The 23,214-nt window shown below is 39.8% G+C and overlaps 1 protein-coding gene across 1 annotated transcript in view; it reads left to right on the plus strand.

Moving 5' to 3' along the window:
* Positions 1–23,214, plus strand: part of TRPC5 (transient receptor potential cation channel subfamily C member 5) — a 391,753-nt gene that overhangs the window by 151,485 nt on the left and 217,054 nt on the right. Inside the window, exon 2 of the mRNA XM_040323870.1 lies at positions 11,125–11,523. Within this exon, the coding sequence (XP_040179804.1) occupies positions 11,146–11,523 (378 nt within the window). The 5' untranslated portion in view covers positions 11,125–11,145. The remainder of the gene's footprint in view (positions 1–11,124; positions 11,524–23,214) is intronic.

Below are 23,214 nucleotides of genomic sequence, written 5' to 3' on the forward strand. Positions count from 1 at the left end.
GCAATGAGCTAAACTTAAAGCGTTGTAAAGCCAGAAAGTTTTTTTATCTTAATGCATTAAGATAAAAAGCCTTTTGTGTGCAGCAGCACCCCTCAGTTTCCACTAACACTCGTCTGAGGTCCCTCTCTGTCCAGTGATGTCCACGAATGTCTCAGTCATTCGAGATTCTCCTTCCTGATTGGCTGAGACACAACAGCTGCACCATTGGCTCCTAATAATGTCAATGTCAGCTAGACAATCAGGGTAGAGAGGGGGCAGGCTCGGGCAGGGCTCTGTGTCTGAATAGACAAAGGGAGCTGTGACTCTGCTCGGGTTCCCCCATAGCAAACTCCTTGCTGTGGGGTCACCGAACAGGAGGGAGATGCCAGGATCATAGAAGAAGGACCCACGAGGAGGAGGATCTGGGCTGTTCTGTGCAAATCCACTGCAACAGAGCAGGTAAGTATAACATGCTTGCTATTTTTATAGGAAAAAAACAAGACTTTACAATCACTTTAATTCTAAGATAGTTCAACTTTTCAAAATTGGAATTGTCACTGTTTTTGCTTAATAGGTATATTGGATTAATATTATTTCCATTCCCATTTGGGAAGAGAGTGGGGAAAGAAGGAATTAGGGAAGGAAGGAAGGGATTGATAACTTTTAGTTAAAAGGTTACAAATGAAGAAGTTCCACTATTCCTGCTAGCTGTCCCAAAGGCTATGTAGTTCCTTTTTATTTATCAGGTTAAAAATAACACACTTGCATTATTACGCACCTCATAATAAAATATATGTCCTGCAGAGGATACAGCCCCAAAGGGATCACTAACAGGATTTCCTTTTATATTAAAAGTAGCCCTAAATGGTCTCCTAGAACTATATTTGAGTCTATTCTGTTAATGTATCACAATATTATCCATCATCCATTATAGTAGATTTGTGAAGTAAATTGCTCCTGTGCCAAACAATGTATTTATTAAGAACACTAACAGTGTCACTGGAAACATTGATTATCGTCTTGCTGTCCAGATACTGCATAGCATATGAGAAAAGAAGAATGAAATGGGCTGCTATCCAATGCAGTGTTTGGCTTTGCAAAATTACCATGTAAGCTCATCACTGAGTCTACTTGTTGATCATAGAAAACTAAATTCCAAGCGGGCTAATGGCCAGTGCTGCACACTTAGGTAACAGTGTGGTCTGCCAGCATACCTTGTATCTTTAATTAGCTTTGGAAGCACATCAAGGCCAACACTAGAGTCTCATAAATATGAAAAGGAAGGAACAGCTGGCAACATCCAAATGGGATTGAGTGTTTATAATTGAATGTCACAATGCAGCAATTTGGGTGAAGACAACCTTCAGCTTTCCTTCTGCTGAAAAACAGTCACCTTCAGCCACACTGCACTGTAAATGGAGACATTAAACCAAATATTGAATATATTTAATTATCTTACCCATTTTAATAAATTGATACCATTTGAGGGGTTTTAAAAACATTCAGTATTTTGCCTCTTGCTAGCGTGCCATATTTTATATTCTATTACTTAATTTCGTTTTTGAGCATCCTTGCTAAACGGTTCTATTCTTTACCTGACGGTCAACTACCTAGTCTGTTTTTTCATTTTATTTTGCTCTGAACCTACAAAACCCAAGCCAAGTGTCAGGTATCTTGTTGGGAGCATTGGATGACAAGGGCTTCAGTCCATGCACCCCTGTGTGTTGGGGATGAAGGAGTGCCATAAGTGCCAGTGGATGATGATGCCACTGATATCACTGGTGCTTATTAGCATTGACATTATGTAACTAGAGGTAACAGAAGATGCATTTCACTGATCAGGAGAAAACAGGAGTAAGCTAAGGTCAGCAACAGAAGGCAAAATGGTACCCACACGACAGGCAGAGATGAAGTCAGGGACAAACTGGGTTAATAATTTTGCCCTGTTTGGTGCTACTGTTCAGTTTGAGTGTTCATGCACTCCTGTGCACACACTACAAGACAGAAGCAAGAACGCGCTCCCATACCTGTGCACAGATGCATGACCATGCACAACTCTGAGGAAACTAGGCACATACACATATGAATGCAAAAGGTGCCTTATGCTGAATTTACTGTAGCACTACACCTGAAGGAGCTGCTGGTTATTTTGGGTCTACGCTCTGTGATTAACCCCTTAAAATGGCTCAAAACCCTCCCTTGACACACCTGGTAATATGGGAGTTGTGGACCGCAGTAGCTTGCGGGGAAGCACAATATCCGGTTGCACTACAACAGATTATGCAAATAGAAAGGGATTACTTTAAATGGAAGGGATCTTGCAGTATGAAAGACAGGCTGCACACAGACTTCAAGATAACCAAAGTAATGCTTCACTTAAAGAAGAAACAACAGAACATGGATAAAACGTTACTCTATTTGCAGGTCCCTGCAGTATCAATAACAATATTAAGGCCTAAGTGTGAGCTAGGCTATAATGTCATATAGACCTGTGTGAGTACACAGCAAGAGGGACCCCCTCAACAGACACATACATTGAAAGGCCCTCCTGTCAAACCTCACCCAGCTCTCTGCCTCTTTACAATACTATATACAGTAATGGAACTGATTACTCGACCAACGAGCAATGCAATGAATATAGTGAATATACAATCCTAAATAGATAACCCTTAAGTACTATAGTTATAACTAATCAGAATGGCCCAGCGTCCCAGGCCAAAGTTCAACACAGTCTCCTGCTAATAGTTCATGCACGTGTGCGTTGGCATGCGTTGGCGTGCAAAATAAACAAATTGTAATCCAAAGGGTAATAGTAAACTGTTAAAAGCTTCCTGAATAGTCAAACCGCAAAGATGGATATCAACGATCCGCCCTTCCGCAAGACAATCAGTACTTTCAGGCAAGTGCCCGTCTCACCCAACCGGTTCAGGCCTTGTCCCTCTACAGCACACCGTCCGGTCCGTCAGCAGTCTCCGGTCCTCAGACAGGTCGCAGGGTTACTGGGATCTCGTCCGATGACTCCGGAAGAACTCCCTCCCTTCATCTCCAAGCCGCTCCACCGAGCATAAGTAGGCCTCAACTGCGGCCCTCTCCCCGTGGAGACACACCTGGTATGTTCCTCCTGGGTTGAAGAGAACGCTCCAAACACGTCCTCCCCCTTAAATCACCTCCCCCAGCAGGCGGTACAGAAGGCAAAGCATCTTGGGGTTGCACAGCTGCTCTCTGGGTAATGTAGTTCATTACAGGCCAGGGCACATGGAGTCTCTTCTCCTTCTGAATTCAATTCCCCAACATTCACTGTGGTACCAAAATGAAATGTAAACAACAGGTGGCTCTAACCCAACTCGGCCACAGGAGGGAGCTGAGATTCTTCACGATCAGCAATGGTAGTCTTTTGTATCACAACTGGAGGGCGATACCCCGCTACATTACCTATGTAGGCTGGCTTGAACTTTCTGACACCAGGTTTCCTGGTTTTAAACACCACTGCACAAATGTTGAAGCTTGGCATTATGTGACAAAAGTCCCACTCAGGTTCCCTGTAAAATTATTCTACATGTAATGGTTTATGTTAAGCACAGATTAAAGTGGACATTCTGATACTGGACATTTTCAGTGATTCTAGATACAAAAAGTTAGTCCTGGAACAGGTCAAAAAACACCAAAATTCTAAAAGACATGACAGTTCAAAAATGCAAGGCTTACTTTTTTATTTTTGAAGTGCAGTGATTCATAAAATGTCTATACTCCCCAAATAAAAATAAAATAAAAAAAAGTATGTTTATGTCTTTTGAACATTTACTATTTTTAATGGCATCTTTCTGATGTAAGTCAAGGTTCACGATTTCCCTTGTAAAATTTGCAGTGCACTGACTCTGTCAAAGCCAGGAACACTCATGCCGCGTACACACGACCGTTTTTCGGGATGTAAAAAATTAAGTTTTATTTAATGTCATTAAAAACCATTGTGTGTGGGCTACAGAGCATTTTTCACGACGTAAACAAATGGGCATTAAAAATTTAGAACATTCTCTAAATGTTCACATCGTTTTTTAATGTTGTCGTTTTTAACGTTGTAAAAAATGGTCGTGTGTACGCGGCATCAGAAGAAATCTTTTGTGGTTCTATTTATTTTACAAAGTGTTGGAAGCAAAAATGTGGTATCATTTGTTTAAACCCCCCCCGACCCCCCTCAAAAAATAAATCTCTTGCAATTATAGAGTTTACACATGGAGTTTACAGAGTTTACAGAGTTTCTTCCAACCAACTAAGAATTTGCCAAAAATTGTTCAGAGATAAATGACAATTATATCTATTCACTGCTTTTAGAAGTGTAATTACTGCATGAACGCAAGGCTCCAAGATCCTCTGTAAAATAAGTTCGTAAAGTATTCGCATCTATACGTATTTATGCACACATAAAATCTACAGATCTACAGTATGTGTGTAAAATCTTCAGCTGCGTCCTACTTTTTTGTGTGTGCGTAAACGCAGTGCACATTTTCTTATGTGAAAGCAGTGGCGGCTCGTGCTCCATTTTTTGGGGGTCTGGGTGGCTAACACACTCCCCCCGCCAGGTCCGCACTTACTCCATCCATATCATGGTGTTCCATCAAAATATGCCAAGACTCTGGCCCATGTCTTGAATGAGGTTGGTCATCTGCTGCCAGTACGAGAGTTCCTTTTCTAGACCCACGCCGGCTTCTGCTCCCCGCCAATCTGATCTTAAGACCTGCCTCCTGTCCTTATTGGTCGGGAGGTGAAGCTGGAAGACAATAGCGAATATTGATTCACTAATGTCACAAGTGGGTGAGCTTGGGGCGCAGTGCTCTGCACCCCGAACCCAACCCTTTTGAAGCAAATTGGAGCATCAGGCTCTAATCATGTGCTTAATAAAAATAGAAATTTATGAGTCTGGCACCCTCATGGAGATTAGGGGCCGGAGCATTGGCATCAGGGGGGGCGGTGCCTCAGTGCCCCTAATGGACCGGCCGCCGCTGTGTGAAAGTAGCTGTATGTACTGTATAGGCTCATTAATTACTATAGTGTTGCGTTTAGATCTGTACAAAACTATCTGCTGTATGCATTTAAGCGCAGCATTTTTTTTTGTTGCCCGTGTTTAATAGGTTCTTATAGTTTGTTAGAAGGATCTTCTTATACGGCCATATTGACATTAATTATGTCACAATTTACAAGTGATCTTGAACTTGTGTCATACTCCAATCTGGAAGCCACTTCATCAGGGCATAGTGGATTATCTAAAGCCTCTCAGAAACATGGAGATAAAATAACTGTACATTCTAAGCAGCAAAACACACATTTAATAGTTCTTCTAGCTCATTGAAACTCAGCCCTAGTTCATAGGATAAGTTAATATTTAGACAGTAGAAGAGAGACATTCAGTGGTACTAGATCACAAAAAGTACTCATTTTAACAATGAAAGGTAAAAGCAAAGTGTTGCATACAATTATGTTTGATATTAACCTACACCAACAATCTAGTAGATACTAGTAATATTAATAAATGAGATGTCTGAACCTAATCGTAGAGGCTGCAAATGAAACACATCAGCAGACGAGGTCCCAGGCTGGGACTGTCTGTTCAAGCATGCAGGATCTTAGGCACACAAACCAGAATGCACTTTACATCGCTGCTTAAAACCAAACCCCTGCCAAAATGTATTTTACTGTCTATGTCCCTCCTAAAGTAGTTATGCTCATGTCCTGTCGCAGTGATAACACAGAATTTGAGTGATAATATTCCCAATAGCCACAGGAATACCAATATAAACACAAGCGAAGTTCTAACCCATTAACTACATTTTAAAACTACAGTTTACTTTAAGTGTAAAAATGTTCATTACATAACATTGACAGCAAACTATAACCCTTTTTTTTTTTACTATTAAAACACTTGGGAAGCTGTACAGGCCAGAAGAAAACCTTAGAGACATGTTTTGCCTCCTTCATACATTAGCTAAAAGTTAAACCTCCCTTCAACTAAAAATAATCACAATTACCGACGTAAAATATTTTAATTATTAAAAATAATTTTATAATGCAGTATTAAGGAGAATATTACAGACCAGAGTGTCATGACGGCACAATTCCCTAGATATAGGCAGTACTGGCATTCATGTTTATTGCAGATGGCAAGGCTGATTTACTGAGCTGTTGTACAGCCAGGAGCATCCCAAGAGGATTTGTCTATCATTTCCCCTGTAAGCAAAATGCACAGCCCTAGACTAAATTGTGACCATAGGTCATTGTAGACAAGAGACTATCAGGCTGACTGCATAAAAATGAGATAATATTTATAGAACAGAGAGCAGTAAAAGTATCACTCTTTGGCCATCTATTAAGTCAAACTGAAGCACGTCCACTAGATTTATTTAAAAAGACATGCATATTTTTATATGTAATGTTTGTATATCAGCGCTAAAGTAGAAAAAAGTGTCTATTAAATAATAATAACAATAAAATGCTACAAACTAGTGCATGGGCTGCTGCTATAAAAAAAGGTGTATGGTCCCTTTAAATGATATATATGCAGATCCCCAGAGCTGTCCCTTTTAAATGATAAAATTCATACATATACACTATAAAAAATTCAAAAAAATGATGATTAGTTTTTAATATTACGTTCAAAATATCATCAATGTCCTTCCAACAAAGTGCAATAGTGCTTTCTTAAAAATTGCATTCAGTGCTCCAAATGTTCTTATATGTGATAAGGTGCTGTGCTCCCCTTTTATGCCCTCATATACCAAATTATGAGTGTAAATGCGCCTGTCACAGATAAATGCTCAGATGTTGTTTCTATAGCTCCTTCACAGATTATGAATGTAAATACACCTTTCATATGTGGATGCTCAGATGCTGTTTCTCCAGCTTCTCCACTTCTCTCAATACGATGGCAGGTTAATGGCCACACAAAGAGGTAGAGAAATCTCCATAGTGCAATTGTGTTTTATTGTTTAAAAGGTTTAAGACATACAAATTTCCCACTCACAAGTTTCCTGTACAAACAAGCATGTAACACCGGTACAGAAGTAGCGTGCGTGCCAAATGCCGATCATGACGTCACCTGAAGTTCCCACCTAATGCTTTTCGCCCTCCCACCCTTAACACTTGAATGGGCACTTTTTGCATGATGGATATTCCCAGTAATTAGGGTTCTAAAGGCTGTAAGCAACTCCTTATTATCTTCCTTGTGGCTAAAAACATAAATTTAGATATGTAGATGTAGATTTATCCTGATCATCCCTCATTATTTCTTGAAAAACTGTTGTATGTATTCCACATGGAATAGCCTAAACAAGGAAGCTAAGGTCAAAAAACTATTTAATGTCTGGAAATTATTGTTATTATTATTATTATTATTATTATTATTATTATGTAGGATTTATATTGTTCTAACAGTTTGTGCAGCGCTTTACAACATGAGGGTAGACAGTACAGTTACAATGCAGGAGGAATCAGAGGGCCCTGCTCATAGGAGCTTACAATCTAAAATGGATGGTCAAGTGACACAAAATGTAATAACTGTGGGGGATGAGCTTATGGAGATTCTCATACAGATTTGGGTAGGAAGTTTCCAAAGGATGGGAGAGACTCAAGAGAATTCCTGGAAGCAAGCATGGTGGGCATGACAAGGGGTCCAGAAATCAGTAGGTCTTGGGAGGAATGAAGAGAATGGTTTGGTTTATATTTTGAGACAAGGTTAGTGATATAGCTGGGGGGCAGAGTCATGGATGGCTTAGTATTTAAAATTGTATTCTTTAGGAGAGCGGGAGCCAAATCAGAGATTGGCAGAGAGGGGTAGCAGAAACTGAACGGTTGGTAAGAAGGATGACTCTGTCAGCAGCATTTATGATGGACTAAAGGAGGGATAGCCTATGTAAAGGTAATACAATGAGGAGGGAGTTGCAGTAATGCAGGGAGTAAATTAGTAGCTTTGTGGTGACACTGGTTAAAAAGAGTGTACTTTGGATGTGTTGCGAAGGTTGAGGTGCAAAGATTTGGACAGTATTCGGATTTGGAGTCCAGGATTATGCCTTGCCCCAACCGAGGATAGGCTGATAGTTGTGCCATCGATCTTGACAGAGAAGTCCGGGGAAGGAGCATATTGTGGACAAAATATTATGAGCTTGGTTTTGGATTGATTGACTTGGAGAAAGTGGTGATTCACCCAGATCACAATGTCTGTCAGTAAATTAGTGATGCATAAGAAAGTGTGATGGAGTGAGCTAAGGGATAGAAAGATAGATTTTGGTGTCATCAGCATAGAAAAGCTGACCCAGGAAGGAGGTGTAGTTTGAGAATAAGAGAGGTCCAAGAACAGAACCCTGGGGACCCTGACAGAAAAAGCAAGAGGAGAGGAGGAGGTAGAATTGTAAGTGACAGTGGAGGTGTGGTGGGATAGGTAGGATGAGTACCAATAAAGAGTACAGTCACAGAGACCACAGGAGTCAAATCATTTGTACAGTGCTTTCAATACTGTACTGTATATCCAATGGTGTTTAACCAAACTATTATATCATGACCTGCCAATTCACCATTTCCTGCATTAAGGTAAAAATGGTTCCAGTACATGTATTGCTCCCTAACACCCCTTATAGATAACCTCACTTGATCCAGCACTGTGCCCATTTGTAGCAGCTCTCCCTGCTCTCACATGCCATTGGCTCATGCTGCTTTTAGTCAAATCCTTTGATGAGGGTTGAGGCCGAACCATGCCATCTATGATCTGCTGATCACTGGTGCAATGCTTTCCAGGCTCCTTAAAAAAAATAGCAAATGGACATTTTATTACCTGCAAAAATGTGCATTAATAATTTTTTTCTTTAGTAAACATATCCTTTGAACATTCTGTAAGTTGCCATTTGTGACAGATGTTAACCTGGAAAATTCCTTTAACCACTTAAAGACCTCAGGTGTTTTTCAGATTTGGTGTTTGCAAGACTAAAACATTTTTTTCTGCTAGAAAATTACTTAAAACCCCCAAACATTATATATTTTTTTTTCTAACACCCTAGAGAATAAAATGGCGGTCATTGCAATACTTTTTGTCACACCGTATTTGCGCAGCAGTCTTACAAGCGCACTTTTTTTGGAAAAAATTCACTTTTTTTAATTAAAAAATAAGACAACAATAAATTTGGCCCAATTTTTTTATATATTGTGAAAGATAATGTTACGCCGAGTAAAATGATACCCAACATGTCACGCTTTAAAATTGCGCCCGCTCGTGGCATGGCGTCAAACTTTTACCCTTAAAAATCTAGATAGGCGACGTTTAAAAAATTCTATAAGTTGCATTTTTTGAGCTACAGAGTAGCTCTAGGGCTATAATTATTGCTCTCGCTCTAACGATCGCGGCGATACCTCACTTGTGTGATTTGAACACCGTTTTCATATGCGGGCGCTACTCACGTATGCGTTCGCTTCTGCGCGCAAGCTCGTCAGGACGGGGCGCTTTAAAAAAAAAATTTTTTTGTTTTCTTATTTAATTTTATTGATTTTATTATTTTTTACACTAAAATATAAAAAAAAAAAAAAATGATCACTTTTATTCCTATTACAAGGAATGTAAACATCCCTTGTAATAGAAAAAAGCATGACAGGTCCTCTTAAATATGAGATCTGGGGTCAAAAAGACCTCAGATCTCATATTTAGGCTTAAATGCAAAAAAAAAAAAAAAAAAAAGGAAAATTTGTCATTTAAAAAAATGACAGAAAAAAAATTGTCTCTTTAAGAGGCTGGGCGGGACTGACGTTTTGACGTCACTTCCGCCCAGCAGAGCTATGAGGACGGGTGGGGGCCATCTTGCCCTCACTCAAGTCCTCACTCTCCTGGCGGCAGCATCGGATCTCCTCCGCCGCTACCGACGGCTCCGGTAAGCGGCGGAGGGCGCGGAAAAGCGGCGGGAGGGGGGGGGGCCCCTCTCCCGCCACCGATAACGGCGATCTCGCGGCGAATCCGCCGCGGAGACCGCCGTTATCGTTTACACGGCCGCCAGCTGAAAACATGGATATCTCAGTTGTGGCAGCAGCTGCTGCCGTTACTGAGATATCCATGTTTAAAAAGAGGACGTATATATACAGTGGGGGGTCCTTAAGTGGTTAAAGTGGTTGTAAAGGTAGAAGTTTTTAATTTTTTTACCATAATGCATTCTATGCAAACAACCCTCTGTGTACATTTTCCGGACCTCCCTTATACTTACAGTGGATGAAAACCCTTCATACACTTAGTGAAGTGAACAGCCTCAGATGATACACAGGGATGAAACCAATCTCCCTAGGTTTTACATGTATATCTGCTGTCTTTACATTTATATACTGTTTAGAAAGTTGAGATCGTGTTAGGAGATTTTATCTTCCTGGTTAACACAGAGTCTGATGTCTGGGCATACAGCCAAGATAGCTAACATTGCTGATTGGAGGAAAGGCACACACCCCCTCTCATCATAGGCAGCGACTCTCAGAGGGGTTTTGTAATAGGACCTGCTCTCTGCTAATCTATTTTAGCAACCTCCCTGGACAGAAGATTCAGGCTGCTTTTGTCTAAAAAGTCTGAGAATTTGTCAGGAGTTATCAGGCTGATAACAGAGGAACAGTTTAGGAGAGAGCTACGGGACTTAGCTCATTGAAGCGGATAACAAAATGCTGAAGATATATGTGCCCAGCTCAAATGTCAAGAATCAGGTTTACATCCACTTTAATTGAGCCCAACCTCGATCCAGTGCTGTACCCAAGAGCAGCAGCTCTTTCCACTCTCTCCCTCCTCATAGGGCAGATTAATAGCAGCGGGAGCCAAATTCTGTGATGGGAGCACAACTGAGCCACACTGTGTGTCAAAAGATGCAGGCAGGATGTGGCACACCGGGATAAGAAGGAGACAGGAGCACTGACAGAGGGCCCAAGAAGATGAGGATAGAGGCAATTATGTGCAAAACCATTACACAGATTTGTTATTAGAAAAAATAAATCTTTACAATCACTTTATTACATTGACATTTAGTTTCTTCCTATGTTTGCAAGGAACAAGTAGTTTTTATGTGGTCCTATAAATGTGTAAGTATGAGTTTTGTGTCTGTAATTTATTATTTTAATGATTAGATTCTTTCACACTTTGTCCTACAGGTTTTAATGTCATTATGAACAATGGCCCAGCTGTACTACAAAAAGGTGAATTACTCACCCTACAGAGATCGGATTCCTCTGCAGATTGTGCGAGCAGAAGCGGAGTTATCACTGGAAGAAAAGGCCTACCTCATTGCCGTGGAGAAGGGAGATTATGCCAGCGTCAAGCATGCTCTGGCGGAAGCCGAAATCTACTACAATATCAACATCAACTGCATGGATCCACTTGGCCGCAGTGCTCTTCTCATAGCCATAGAGAACGAGAACTTGGAAATCATGGAGCTTTTACTCAGTCACACTGTATATGTGGGCGATGCTCTGTTGTATGCAATAAGGAAGGAAGTGGTGGGAGCTGTGGAACTACTTTTAAGTTACAGACGACCAAGTGGAGAAAAACAGGTGGGTAACAATACAAAGTTTTTAACAATGCTCAATGGATAAATATATAGAAAATAGATAATTTGACCTACAGAGCCTTCTATAAGCAGTGGTTACATCCTGCAGATTGTTTTCAGGTGCATTCCACTTGCCTCTGACAACAATCTGACATGCTTCTTAGATCATTTAAAGTTCATTGACTGTGAATTTGACTTGCAGTTGACCTCCTTCTGACCTGTGTTTGACCACCTTATATGCTGCATCAACTATTGAATTGTATGGAGTGAGAAACAGTTCTGATGCAAAAAAAATCAACACAAGCCCTATTAATGATAATTACCAGCAGCCCTGGTTGTGCAGTTTGCCCAGGGGGGCATACAATCTTTAAAAAATATATATATTTTACATGGTTCCAGTCGCTACTAATAAACCCCTCATATTTTGGTTTATGATAGAAGTGATGACATGTTATGAAGTCCCAACTGTGCAACCAAGTGGTTTTCTGGAGCTCTTAGATCTTATATGCTCCTGTCTCACCACAACCTGTCTACAAATCTGCACTATATGCAAATCTTTTTTTTTTTTGCTTTCTATCTTTGATGTATTCCCGCACATTACCATTTCCTCTTAACATTTGAATTAACTGGAGATGGATTTTGCTGTCAACAGCTTTTCTCTGTTGCTTGTAAATCATGTTCACAAGAAATAATTTCCATACACTCAGCCTGGTTTGGCATCAATAAGGTCCTACAGTATATCATTTTATAATAATGTGCAATATATATATATATATATATCTTAGATGCACATGATCATGAGACAAGACACTACCGTACTGTACAGTTCTAATTCGACCTAGAAGACTATAAACAACAAAACACTTCCTAAAGCATAAAATACAAACTAATTTAAAATAATAGATGGGGTGGGAAGGGAGATTTAGAGCATTCAAAAAAAGTAGAGAATGGTTAAAAGCAAAAGCATTTTTACCATTGAGATTCTGCCAGCCAGGAAATTGCAAAAATATACATCATTACATTGATCAGAAATCTAATGAAGTAATACTTTGTAAATGTGCCAAAAGAGATGTGAGGTGGGTGTATACAGCTTTATACCAATACTAAATAAGAACAAAAAAATGGGGTGGGACTTTACATGTACCTTGCAAGGTCTAATAAATACACATACCAAATAGGCTTAAAAAAATCAACAAATATTTAATTTCCATATACAAATGGTTAGCTTTAAAAAAGTTGAATACAACTAGTTAAAACCACAGTTACTGTGGGTCTATCCAGGGTCTGCTTGTCCTGGATGAAGAATCAGGGAAACTGGTCTACGTGTTTTGCGGGGAGTCCTGCTTCAAAAGGGCCTTAGATTGGAGTACAAATCTGTACATATACTGCAAAGATATACAAACATATTATTTACAAATAACGTATATAAACATTAGCAAATAATTATATTACCATAAATATTAACCATTAAACATTTTTTAATATACTGAGTCATGTTGCTTTAAATTTTTGTAATGGTATCCCAATAGAGCTTGTTACATGCACCACAGCATGTAATGGGAAAAGAGAGGGGGCAGGTAGGACACATTCTCTCAAGTAAAATATAAGTAAAAATTGTATTTTAACATCTATATTCAATCCTAAAACTTATGGATGTGAACCTTATAGCTTCAGCTGAGTGTGAATGTAAATAAATGTGAATGTGAGTAAAGAGGCTACCCCTTTCTTTTGCCATTAGTGATGTTGAACAGAGTAGAGAGTAGTCCCAGGGTAAAACACCTAGCATTGGGGTCTGTTATCAGTTTTTGGGAGCATATTTTAAAACTTCACTATGAGCTCTGCAAAGGTTTTTTTTGTGTTCTAAAAAATTTGCTAAGCCTATGTGATAAGTCACTTAGTTGTTTGTTCAAGTGCTATAAGGTGCGAATGGAATAGGTAAGGTCCACATTTATATGTGTCCTCTTATGTTAGGACCAACATTCTCAACAGTTCCTGAATTGCATTTAAAGAATTCATCAAGTCCAGCTCTGATATGCTGTTTTTAGATTGGGTTATGGACTGTTTTTATGCTATTTATGTTTTATCTCCGCAGCTTAGTGCAGACATTTCCATCCAGAGTTCTGTGGAACTCCAGGTTTTTTCCAAAGGTTGCTAGAGAATCCTTTAGCTATGTCTACCTGGCTTCTCATTTTATGGTGTCTGTGTGGTTCTGAGTCCAATGCCATTTGGCAAAGCCAGCTGCATGACATCAATAATCATTTTGACATTCTGACCATCACTGTAAGGGGGACATTCTACTGAATGGCCACCAATGTAAGGGGCAATTTTCCTACTGACCTGCAATGTATTGATTTTAGCTAGGGTTCCTAGAAACCTGACAATTTTTTCAAGAATTCCTCCGGGGGAAAAAAAGTTGATAAAGTCTGGCTTAGAGAGATGACTAATGGGTTATAGAGGGAATGTTAGAGAGACTGGACCATGGGCAGACCAGGTTATAGTTCTAATGTGGGCCATATACAAAAAATTAAGGATGCATTCACCCATGAGGAACATATCAAGCCAAGAGTATAGACATTATGGCTGTGAGAGAAAAGTGTAGTCTATTTCTAGTCTAGTTCTAAGAAGTCCTGTGTTCTAAGAAGGATGTAGGAATGTAAGAGAATTTATGTTGTATGATGCTGGACATGTTGGGGATTCATTTTGCAAAGATGCATCTCCTGTGGGAAGAGAATAACACTTTATTTTTTTTTGAAGACTGTCTCTGTCCACACCATGGAGTGTTTAAAAAGGATTTATAGGCCCTTCACATTTAGAGCCAATGAAAGTTGAGGAAGGGTGCAAGGAGTAACATGGATGCAGGAAAAGAAGAGAGTCTTGCGATTAACTATAACATAATATGTGCAGTATAGAGGATGTAATAGGCAATATCAGCACAAGAGCAACATTAAGTGTAACACAACATTGTTGTTGTAAACCACAGGTAACTAAAAAACAAGAGAAAATAAGTACATAGTTATATAGTTGGTGAGGTTGAAAAAAGACACAAGTCCATCCAGTTCAACCAAAAGATAAATAAAAAAAACGATCCCATATACACAATGCTATACCCATAGTTGATCCAGAAGAAGGCAAAAAACCCCAGCAAAGCATGATCGAATTTGCTATAGCAGGGGAAACAATTCCTTTCTGATCCCTCGAGAGGCAATCGGATTTTCTCTGGATAAACTTTACCTATAAATGTCAGTGCCCAGTTATATTATGTACATTTAGGAAAGTATCCAGTCCTTTTTTTAAAACAATCTACTGAGCTTGCCAGAACGGCCTCTGGAGGGAGTCTATTCCACATTTTTACAGCTCTTACTGTGAAGAAACCTTTCCGTATTTGGAGATGAAATCTTTTTTCCTCTAGACATAAAGCGGGCCCCCTTGTCCTCTGTGATGAACTTAAAGTGAATAACTCAACACCAAGTTCACTATATGGACCACTTTGTATTTGTACATGTTGATCATATCCCCCTTAATCTCCTCTACTCAAGAGGGAATAGATTAAATTCCTCTAAGCTTTCCTCATGGCTAATAAATGGGAGGGAGGCAGCAAATTACCCAATTTCCTTTTGTTTAAAAGATATGCTGGTACTACATCCTCTATTTAAATGACACAGGAAAAAAAGGAAACCCATAAGAAAAAAGGTACAGTATACTAAATAGGATTTTTAAGAAATACAAAATCCCTATATAATAAAACATTGCATTTTTTATGTGTACAAACTGTAGAAATATAATAAAATCCCAAGAAGAAAGTTAGATTACACATTAGAACATGCAATACATTTCTATATACTGCAGTTACATATATAGCCAGTGGTTTACAGCATAAACACGGCCAGCATATATATAAAAAAACAAAACAGTAGAAATAGGGGAATAAAGATGGGGGTATCAGAGGGGTGGTTCCAGGAAGCAAAATGGCGGCGGGACAACTTCTGGTCCGCGCATTTCCGGGAGGGGGTGATGGGCGGGAACTTCAAATTACAATCGGACATAGAGGATTATTAATACAGAAGCACAACAGAAGTACAGCAGCTTCTTGAGGACGCAATATACCTTGCGAAATGCGTAGAGGCTGCTGACATATACGGGACAACACGCTGACCGTAAGACAGGCTTGGGGGAACATGAGAGAGGAACGGCTTTTTTCCTTTATATGTTTGCATACATGGCTGTAGAAGCTTGGTGCCGGCATACGGGCACAACAAAATGTGAGTGCAATATATGCTTTGTTTTTTAAATAATAAATTATTTTACCTACTACACTATGAGGGGCACTCTTTTTCTGTGAGCTTTTGTAGAGAAAAAGAGACTACATTAATATACCCAAGACACCTGACAGATGTGGAGATGCAAAATAGGAGTGGTTATCCTGGGAATGAACCAAAGGCATTTATTGAATGTGATCTGGTGAGTGGCCATTCTTAACTGTGATGGGACAATCACGGAAGTAGTGAAATCATGTTGTGTTTTAACACTCCGCAGGAGGAGTATAGATTGCCTAAGAGCACTTGGTTATCCCATTGGGACTTTAAAGGGATCCATTTAGAAATCCTCTATTATTACATTTCTAATATTTTTTTATACATATATATTTTTTTATATATTTTTTGTCACTAAAAACGTTGTTTGTTTTTGTGATAAGAAATTATTTGTGAACCTGATATAGAGTAACGCACGCTCTTTCTTACGTGCACTATTTAATACATGTATGGTACGCATATGTGTGTGTTTTCACATCCTTCTGAGAAGAATATTTGTATATGAGCACCTGGTACACATTTATATACACATATATGTTTGGTGGATTGTCATTTATGGGTGATATGTATAGGGGTTAATAGTTGTAATTATTACACAGGATTAGGTGGATGTAGGTCAACCACCAGGGTAGCGCAATCCATATACTATACTGGTTTACAGCATAACCCCCAATGTTCAATGAGAGTAATTCATGTAGTAATCTTCAATGCAATTCACGGGACAACACCTGCTTCTTAAGGAAGAAATAATATCTGATCTCAAAGATTACAAAAATAAAAAAGACCAGCATACTGTAAATATTTTATTACATATAAAATGTTTGTTACTATCTTTTGTAGTATATAAAGGGTATATATGCAGTATATAAAAGAGGATTTAAGGCAGACAACCACTGCAAATAAAAGGAATATGATAAGGTTTCAATCTCCCTGTAAAGAAGAAACGAGCAAGGAACTGGTATTTAAACTATCAAGTTAATAGTGTACAAATTAGTTACAAATATGGGCATCAATTGAACTCATATATAGTATTTAAATGGAAGGGGGGCTCAGGAGAAATTTACAACTAAAGATGGGCCTAATGCCCCCCCCCCCCCAGTTCGGTTCGCACCAGAACTTGCCGAACAGGCAAAAAAATGTGTACAAACACCGCTAAAGTCTATGGGACACGAACATGAAAAATCAAAAGTGATCATTTTAAAGGCTTATATGCATGGTATTGTCATAAAAAGTGTTTGGGGACCCGTGTCCTGCCCCAGGGGACATGTATCAATACAAAAAAAGTTTTAAAAACTGAATTTTTTTCGGGAGCAGTGATTTTAATAATGCTTAAAGTGAAACAATAAAAGTAAAATATTCCTTTAAATTTCATACCTGGGGGTGTCTATAGTATGCTTGTAAAGTGGTGCATGATTTCCGTGTTTAGAACAGTCCCTGCACAAAATTACATTTCTAAAAGGAAAAAAAGTAATTTAAAACTACTTGTGGCTATAATGAATTGTCGGGTCATGGCAATACAGATAAAAGTCATTGAAAAAAACAGCATGGGTTCCCCCCCAGTCCATTACCAGGCCCTTTGGGTCTGGTATGAATATTAAAGGGGACCCCTGAACCATAAAAAAAAAATGCTTGGGGATCCCCACAAAATTCCATACCAGGTCCTTCAGGTCTACAATACCCCTACCATTTAACAAAAAAAAGTGTCAAAAATGTTAAAAACCACAGTACACAGCTTGGGAAAAGTCCTTTATTAAAAATAATAAAAAAAAATCCAGTGATGTAAATCCATTCTGCGGAGGATATGGAGAAAAAAAACAACGCCGACATGATCCTACGTTGCGTCGGAGGGGGGCAGGGTCACCCGTACATGTCACTGGGTAATCCCGGCTTTTCCCGTTGCGTCAGAGGGGGCGGGCTCACCCGCGTATGTGATGGGTGGCCCTGCCCTCAGCTATTTAACAGCTGTCACGGCGAGAGAGCGTCATTTGGCGGGTGCCTGCCATGGAGGCAGGATTGTGTTGCCATTGTTTTTTTTTTCTCTATCCTCTGCAGAGTGGATTTAGATCGCTGGAATCTTTTTCTTTTTTTTTTCTTTTTAATAAAGAAACACAGCTTGTACCAAGCTGTGTATTTTGTTTTTTTAAAACATTTTGACACTTTTTTGTGAAATTGTAGGGGTACTGTGTACCCCGTTACCAAATTGCATAGTGGGGGCGGGATCTGGGGGTCTCCTTTGTTAAAGGGGGCTTCCAGATTCCCATAAGCCCCCCACCCGCAGACACCCACAACAACCAGGCAAGGGTTGTAGGGATGAGGCCCTTGTCCCCATCAACATGGGGGACATCCTCCCCATGTTGAGGGTATGTGGCCTGGTACGGTTCAGGAGGGGGCTCTCTCTTGTCACCCCTCTTTTCCTGCAGCTTGTCAGGTTGCGTGCTCAGATAAGGGTCTGGTATGGATTTTTGGGGGGAACCCCACGCCATTTCTTTTTAAATTTTGACGCAGGGTCCCCTTTAAAATCCATACCAGACCTGAAGGGCCTGGTATGAAATTTGGGGGGGACCCCCACGCAGTTTTTTTTTATTTGGTCCATGGTTCCCCTTAATATTCATACCAGACCTAAAGGGCCTGGTAATGAACTGGGGGGAACCCATGCCATTTTTTTCAATTACCTTTATCTGTATTGCCGGGACACGACAATTCATTATAGCTGCGTATAGTTTTAAATGTCTTTTTTCATTTTAGAAATGTCATTTTGTGCAGGGACTGTTCTAAACATGGGAAAAATTTGCTACTTTACAGGCATACTATAGACATCCCCCAGGTACGAAATTTTAAGAAATACTTCACTTTTATTGTTTCACTTTAAGCATTAATAAAATCACTGCTCCCAAAAAAATTTCAGTTTTTAAAACTTTTTTTTTATTGATATATGTCCCCTGGAGCAGGACCCAGGTCCCCAAACACTTTTTATGACAATACCATGTATATAAGCCTTTAAAATTAGCACTTTTGATTTTTCATGTTAGTGTCCCATAGACTTTAACGGGGTTCCCCGGCTTTCGAATTTTCCCCAAACACAGCATATTGTTCGGTGTTCGCTAGAACACCCGAACAACCAAAGTTCGGCCCGAACTTATGCTCAGGCTGAACTGTTCGCCCATCCCTATTTACAACCATGGGTTTCACTGAGCTATGATTAAGCACTGAACTACAGTGTGAAACGCATCAGCTTCTGTTCTATTTTTTTGCTGTGGCATGTAATTTTTGTGACCAGTTTTATTAAAAGGAACGTTTTTGGAGTGCGGCTGTCCTAGTTTTCCTCTTCAATTTTGCATGGGTTCCACTATGTCTTTAAACATTAAACATTTAAGGGCAGCTCCACGTACATCGGCGCATTTTTGTGTCGGGCGTAGCTAAGATACACTACGCCGCATTTTTTTTTGGAATCCTCAAACAATTTGCGACGTAAGTTACAGCGGCGTAGTGTATCTTTGGCGGCGTAAGGGCACGCAATTAAAATGGATGTGATGGGGGCGTGTTTTATGTAAATACATTGTGATCCGACGTAAACAATGTTTTTTTTAATGGCGCATGCGCCGTCCGTGGGGGTAAACCGGAACAAGCCAATGTTTACGACGGTGACGTCATTCTACGCAAATCCCTATTTGCGAACGACTTACGCAAACGACGTAAAAAAATTCTAAATTTGACGCAGGAACGACGGTCCTACTTAACATTGAGTACGCCTCATAATAGCAGGGGTAACTATACGCCGGAAAAAGCCGAACGCAAACGACGTAAAAAAATGCGCCGGCTAATTTGCATACTCGATGCGGAATTCATTTAATTTTTATTTATTTATTTATTTATTACTATTTGTTTATGAAGCGCACATATACCACCAGTCGGTGGTGCCAAAGCGCTTAGTGACAGATTGCCCAGATGTTCTGGCGAGGGTAGCATAAATAAACAAAACTGCTACATAGCAGAGGAGGAGACAGAGAGGAAAAGAGAAGAAGAGAAAAGGGAAAGGGAGAATTTTTTTTTAGAAGTCAGCAAATGAATAAACGGAATAAAAATTAACCACTGGCTACATATGTACCTGCAGTATTTGTAAATGTATTGTATGCTTACCCCAAAACACAGGGGGTCAAACACTATAGCTGGTTTCTGTTTTCTTCACCTATAGCATCCACCTTTCCCATAAGGCAGGTTGGTCTACCGGTACTCGGTTGCCCCTAGGTTCTATGTTCCTGGCCACCGCGCTGGGGCATGCAAAAACTGAGCAAAAAACAGGCACTTGGGGTTGGAAGACAGGCACAATGACAGTCCAGGTACAAGGCTGGCAGCATTCAGAGAATTGTTAATATCTGATCCGAGGTCATAAACAGGAGAATCCAAACAGCAGAGCAGGGCAGACAGACAGAGAGCTTGAACATGTATACACATGCTGTCACAAGCATGAGACTGCAGGCTTGGCTGTCTTATATCAGGTTTGGTCTCCACCCAGAGACAGACCACATCAGTCACCTTGCAGGTGGACAGGGAGAGAGAATGTATCACAACCAAACCAAGATGCTGGCATGAAATCAGCAGCTGCCAAAAAAACAGGAGCATTTACAAGCCCTTGACAGTTCTAACGTGTAAACTAATTTTCTTCCTGGGTTTTTGCCATTTGTTCAAATAAAAATACAACTTTTTAATATATAAGGATGTTGTAGTACCAAGATAGTATTGCTATCTTCTGCAAGGGATGCCTGCAACTTTTTAGTCACTGTGCCCCTTGATAAAAGGTAAGTGTGACAGAACCCACTGTCACTGTGTGTTTTGGAAGGGACTGTGGGCGGGCCTCCTACCCACAGATTATGGTCCAGAAGAGACTGGAGACCTGGAACAAGCTGGCATTGAGATAATGTAATGTAATGTTACATCCCTTCTCCCCCATCCCCCCCTCTTGTTGCTGTGCCTAATTGTGTTGGTAAATGGCACATAGACAATGGTCTGGACTGGAGACATCTCTCCGCAGGGGATGTGTATTGAGAGGCTACCTGCTTACCATAATCCCTTTATGTGTATCTGTAGTCTATTTCAATGTACAAGTGTTCAGTTCCCATTGGTTGTTCCTTGTCCCCTACCCCCTCCCTTCTATGACAAATCTAAGGGAAGCGTCCCTAACTGTGTGTAAAAGTGTATGTCTTGTATTTAATAAACAGTTTATGCTCTGCATGTTTAACCCTCAACACCTGTGTGGATTGTCTCGTGATTGAGGGGTTAAGGGCTGGTTATGGCGAATCTGCAGGCTGCGGGTGCATTCGGAGGACAGGAGACACAGGTCTGGCTGATGTGCCCACCTGGGGTATACAAGATCCATCACAGTAAGTATGAAGGTGAAGCAGCCAAGATGTTTGCACCTTCTGTAAAGTGTCCAGGAGAATAAAAATCCATGAAGCAGGCAAGATGTGACAGCGGGTGCTGGGTGTGGGCTCTGGCACCATTTTGGGATTCCTCCTTGCTAGCACCAGGAAATACGTTTTAGAACTCTTTTGGTTGTGTGGGGTCATTTTGGTGGTGGGCGGTTGATATACTGCTCATAGCTGGGTAGTAGAAGGGCCTTACAGTTGTGGTAAAAGGCTACAGTTGCTGTTGTGAATAAAAATGTGTTACCAGCACCAAGATGCTATTAACTGTGTACTTCTGAGGTTTTCTGCAATTAAATAAAACATACAACCATAAAAGTTGTATAACATTATATAATGTCAAGTAAATTGCGCTAACTTATTAAATATATATATATATATATATATATATATATATATATATTGTGAGGGGTTAGCTCGGTAGCGGGGTGTGTGACCCCTAGGATGGGTTCACCACACACTGAACTTATACAGACTGGCAATCAAAAACGGTTGAAAACAAAGTTTCTGGTTTATTTTTCCATCTTGCTGGAAAACAATTGCAAGTATCCAAACAGCATAAACAAAATCAAAACATAAAATAAATCCTAGCCACGCTGGGCGTCTACCTTCCACACAGGAACCTATCTATGAAGTCTAACACAGCCTAGCGCTGGATAGACAGTGCTGCTCATACAGCAAACAATAGTCTTTTGGTTTTGTTATCACACGGCAAAAAACAATGGTCTCCTCACCTCATCCGGCACTGCTCTCCTACTCACACAGCCTTAGGAGTGATGCAGCAATCAAGTGGTAACCCTCTGGCTACTTATAAAGGCCTTGATTGCTTTATTCTGAACAGCTGAAGTTTTCTAAAGGCCTCTAGCCTTCCTCTGTCTATGTTTGTAGCCGACGCCCGATAATAATCTGTGTATCGTCTAAACAAGGCAGAAATGTATGTCCCGGCAGTGACAACACCCACAGATTTACCTGACTTCCTGTCACAATATATATATATATATATATATATATATATATATATATATATATATATGTATAAATGACCACTCCTCTATCCCTTTGTGATCAAAAACAATTGAGTGTGCAAATCGTGTGAACCTTGTGCTCTGTAAATATGGTACATTTAAATACTATAAATACCAATCAACTTGTACGTGCCATCAACAACAATTCTTGCTGCAATTGTTGGCACACATACGGTTTGGGTGGAAGTACAGAAAGTGACCTGTGAAAGGAGCAATTGTTCACATAGGACTTTTTGTGCACGTTTTTTTGGGCTATTTTGGTTATTGAATTGATTGGTTGCATTTGCAGCATATTCCCTTTTTGTTATATCACATTTGATGGACTAAATTAATCATATAACATACATTTTTTTGCACATTGCACTTTATAATTTGAAAATTACAGCAAGAATTGTTGTTGATGGCATGTACAATTTGATTGATATTTATAGGTAATAATAGATACCATATTTACAGAGCGCAAGGCTCACACGATTTGCACACTCAATTGTTTTTGATCATATAGGGATAGAGGAGTGGTAATTTATATATATATATATATATATATATATATATATATATATATATATATATATATATATATATATATATATATTTATTAAGTTGGCACAATTCACTTGACATTTTACAGTTGCTGTTGGTTGTGAGAGAAGAGCTGGTCCAGAACAGAGCTTTGAGCTAAAGCAGCCATACTATTCTGGTGTCAAGTCACACCCTGACAAAGTCTGCTTTTAACAACTATAGCTACTTAAGATATTTACTGTTAAAATGTTAGTGGAGAAAATAACAGATGCATAGACCAAAGTCTTAAAGCGGTAGTTCACCCTCTCTGACTTGATTTTACCATCGAGACAGGCATTGTAGCGCGAGCTACAGTATGCCTGTCCCGATTTTTTTAACCCCGGACTCACCTTGTAATCGTAGATTTCGGCTCCCGCGG

This window comes from Rana temporaria, chromosome 9, assembly GCF_905171775.1.
Source record: "Rana temporaria chromosome 9, aRanTem1.1, whole genome shotgun sequence".
Taxonomy (NCBI): domain Eukaryota; kingdom Metazoa; phylum Chordata; class Amphibia; order Anura; family Ranidae; genus Rana; species Rana temporaria.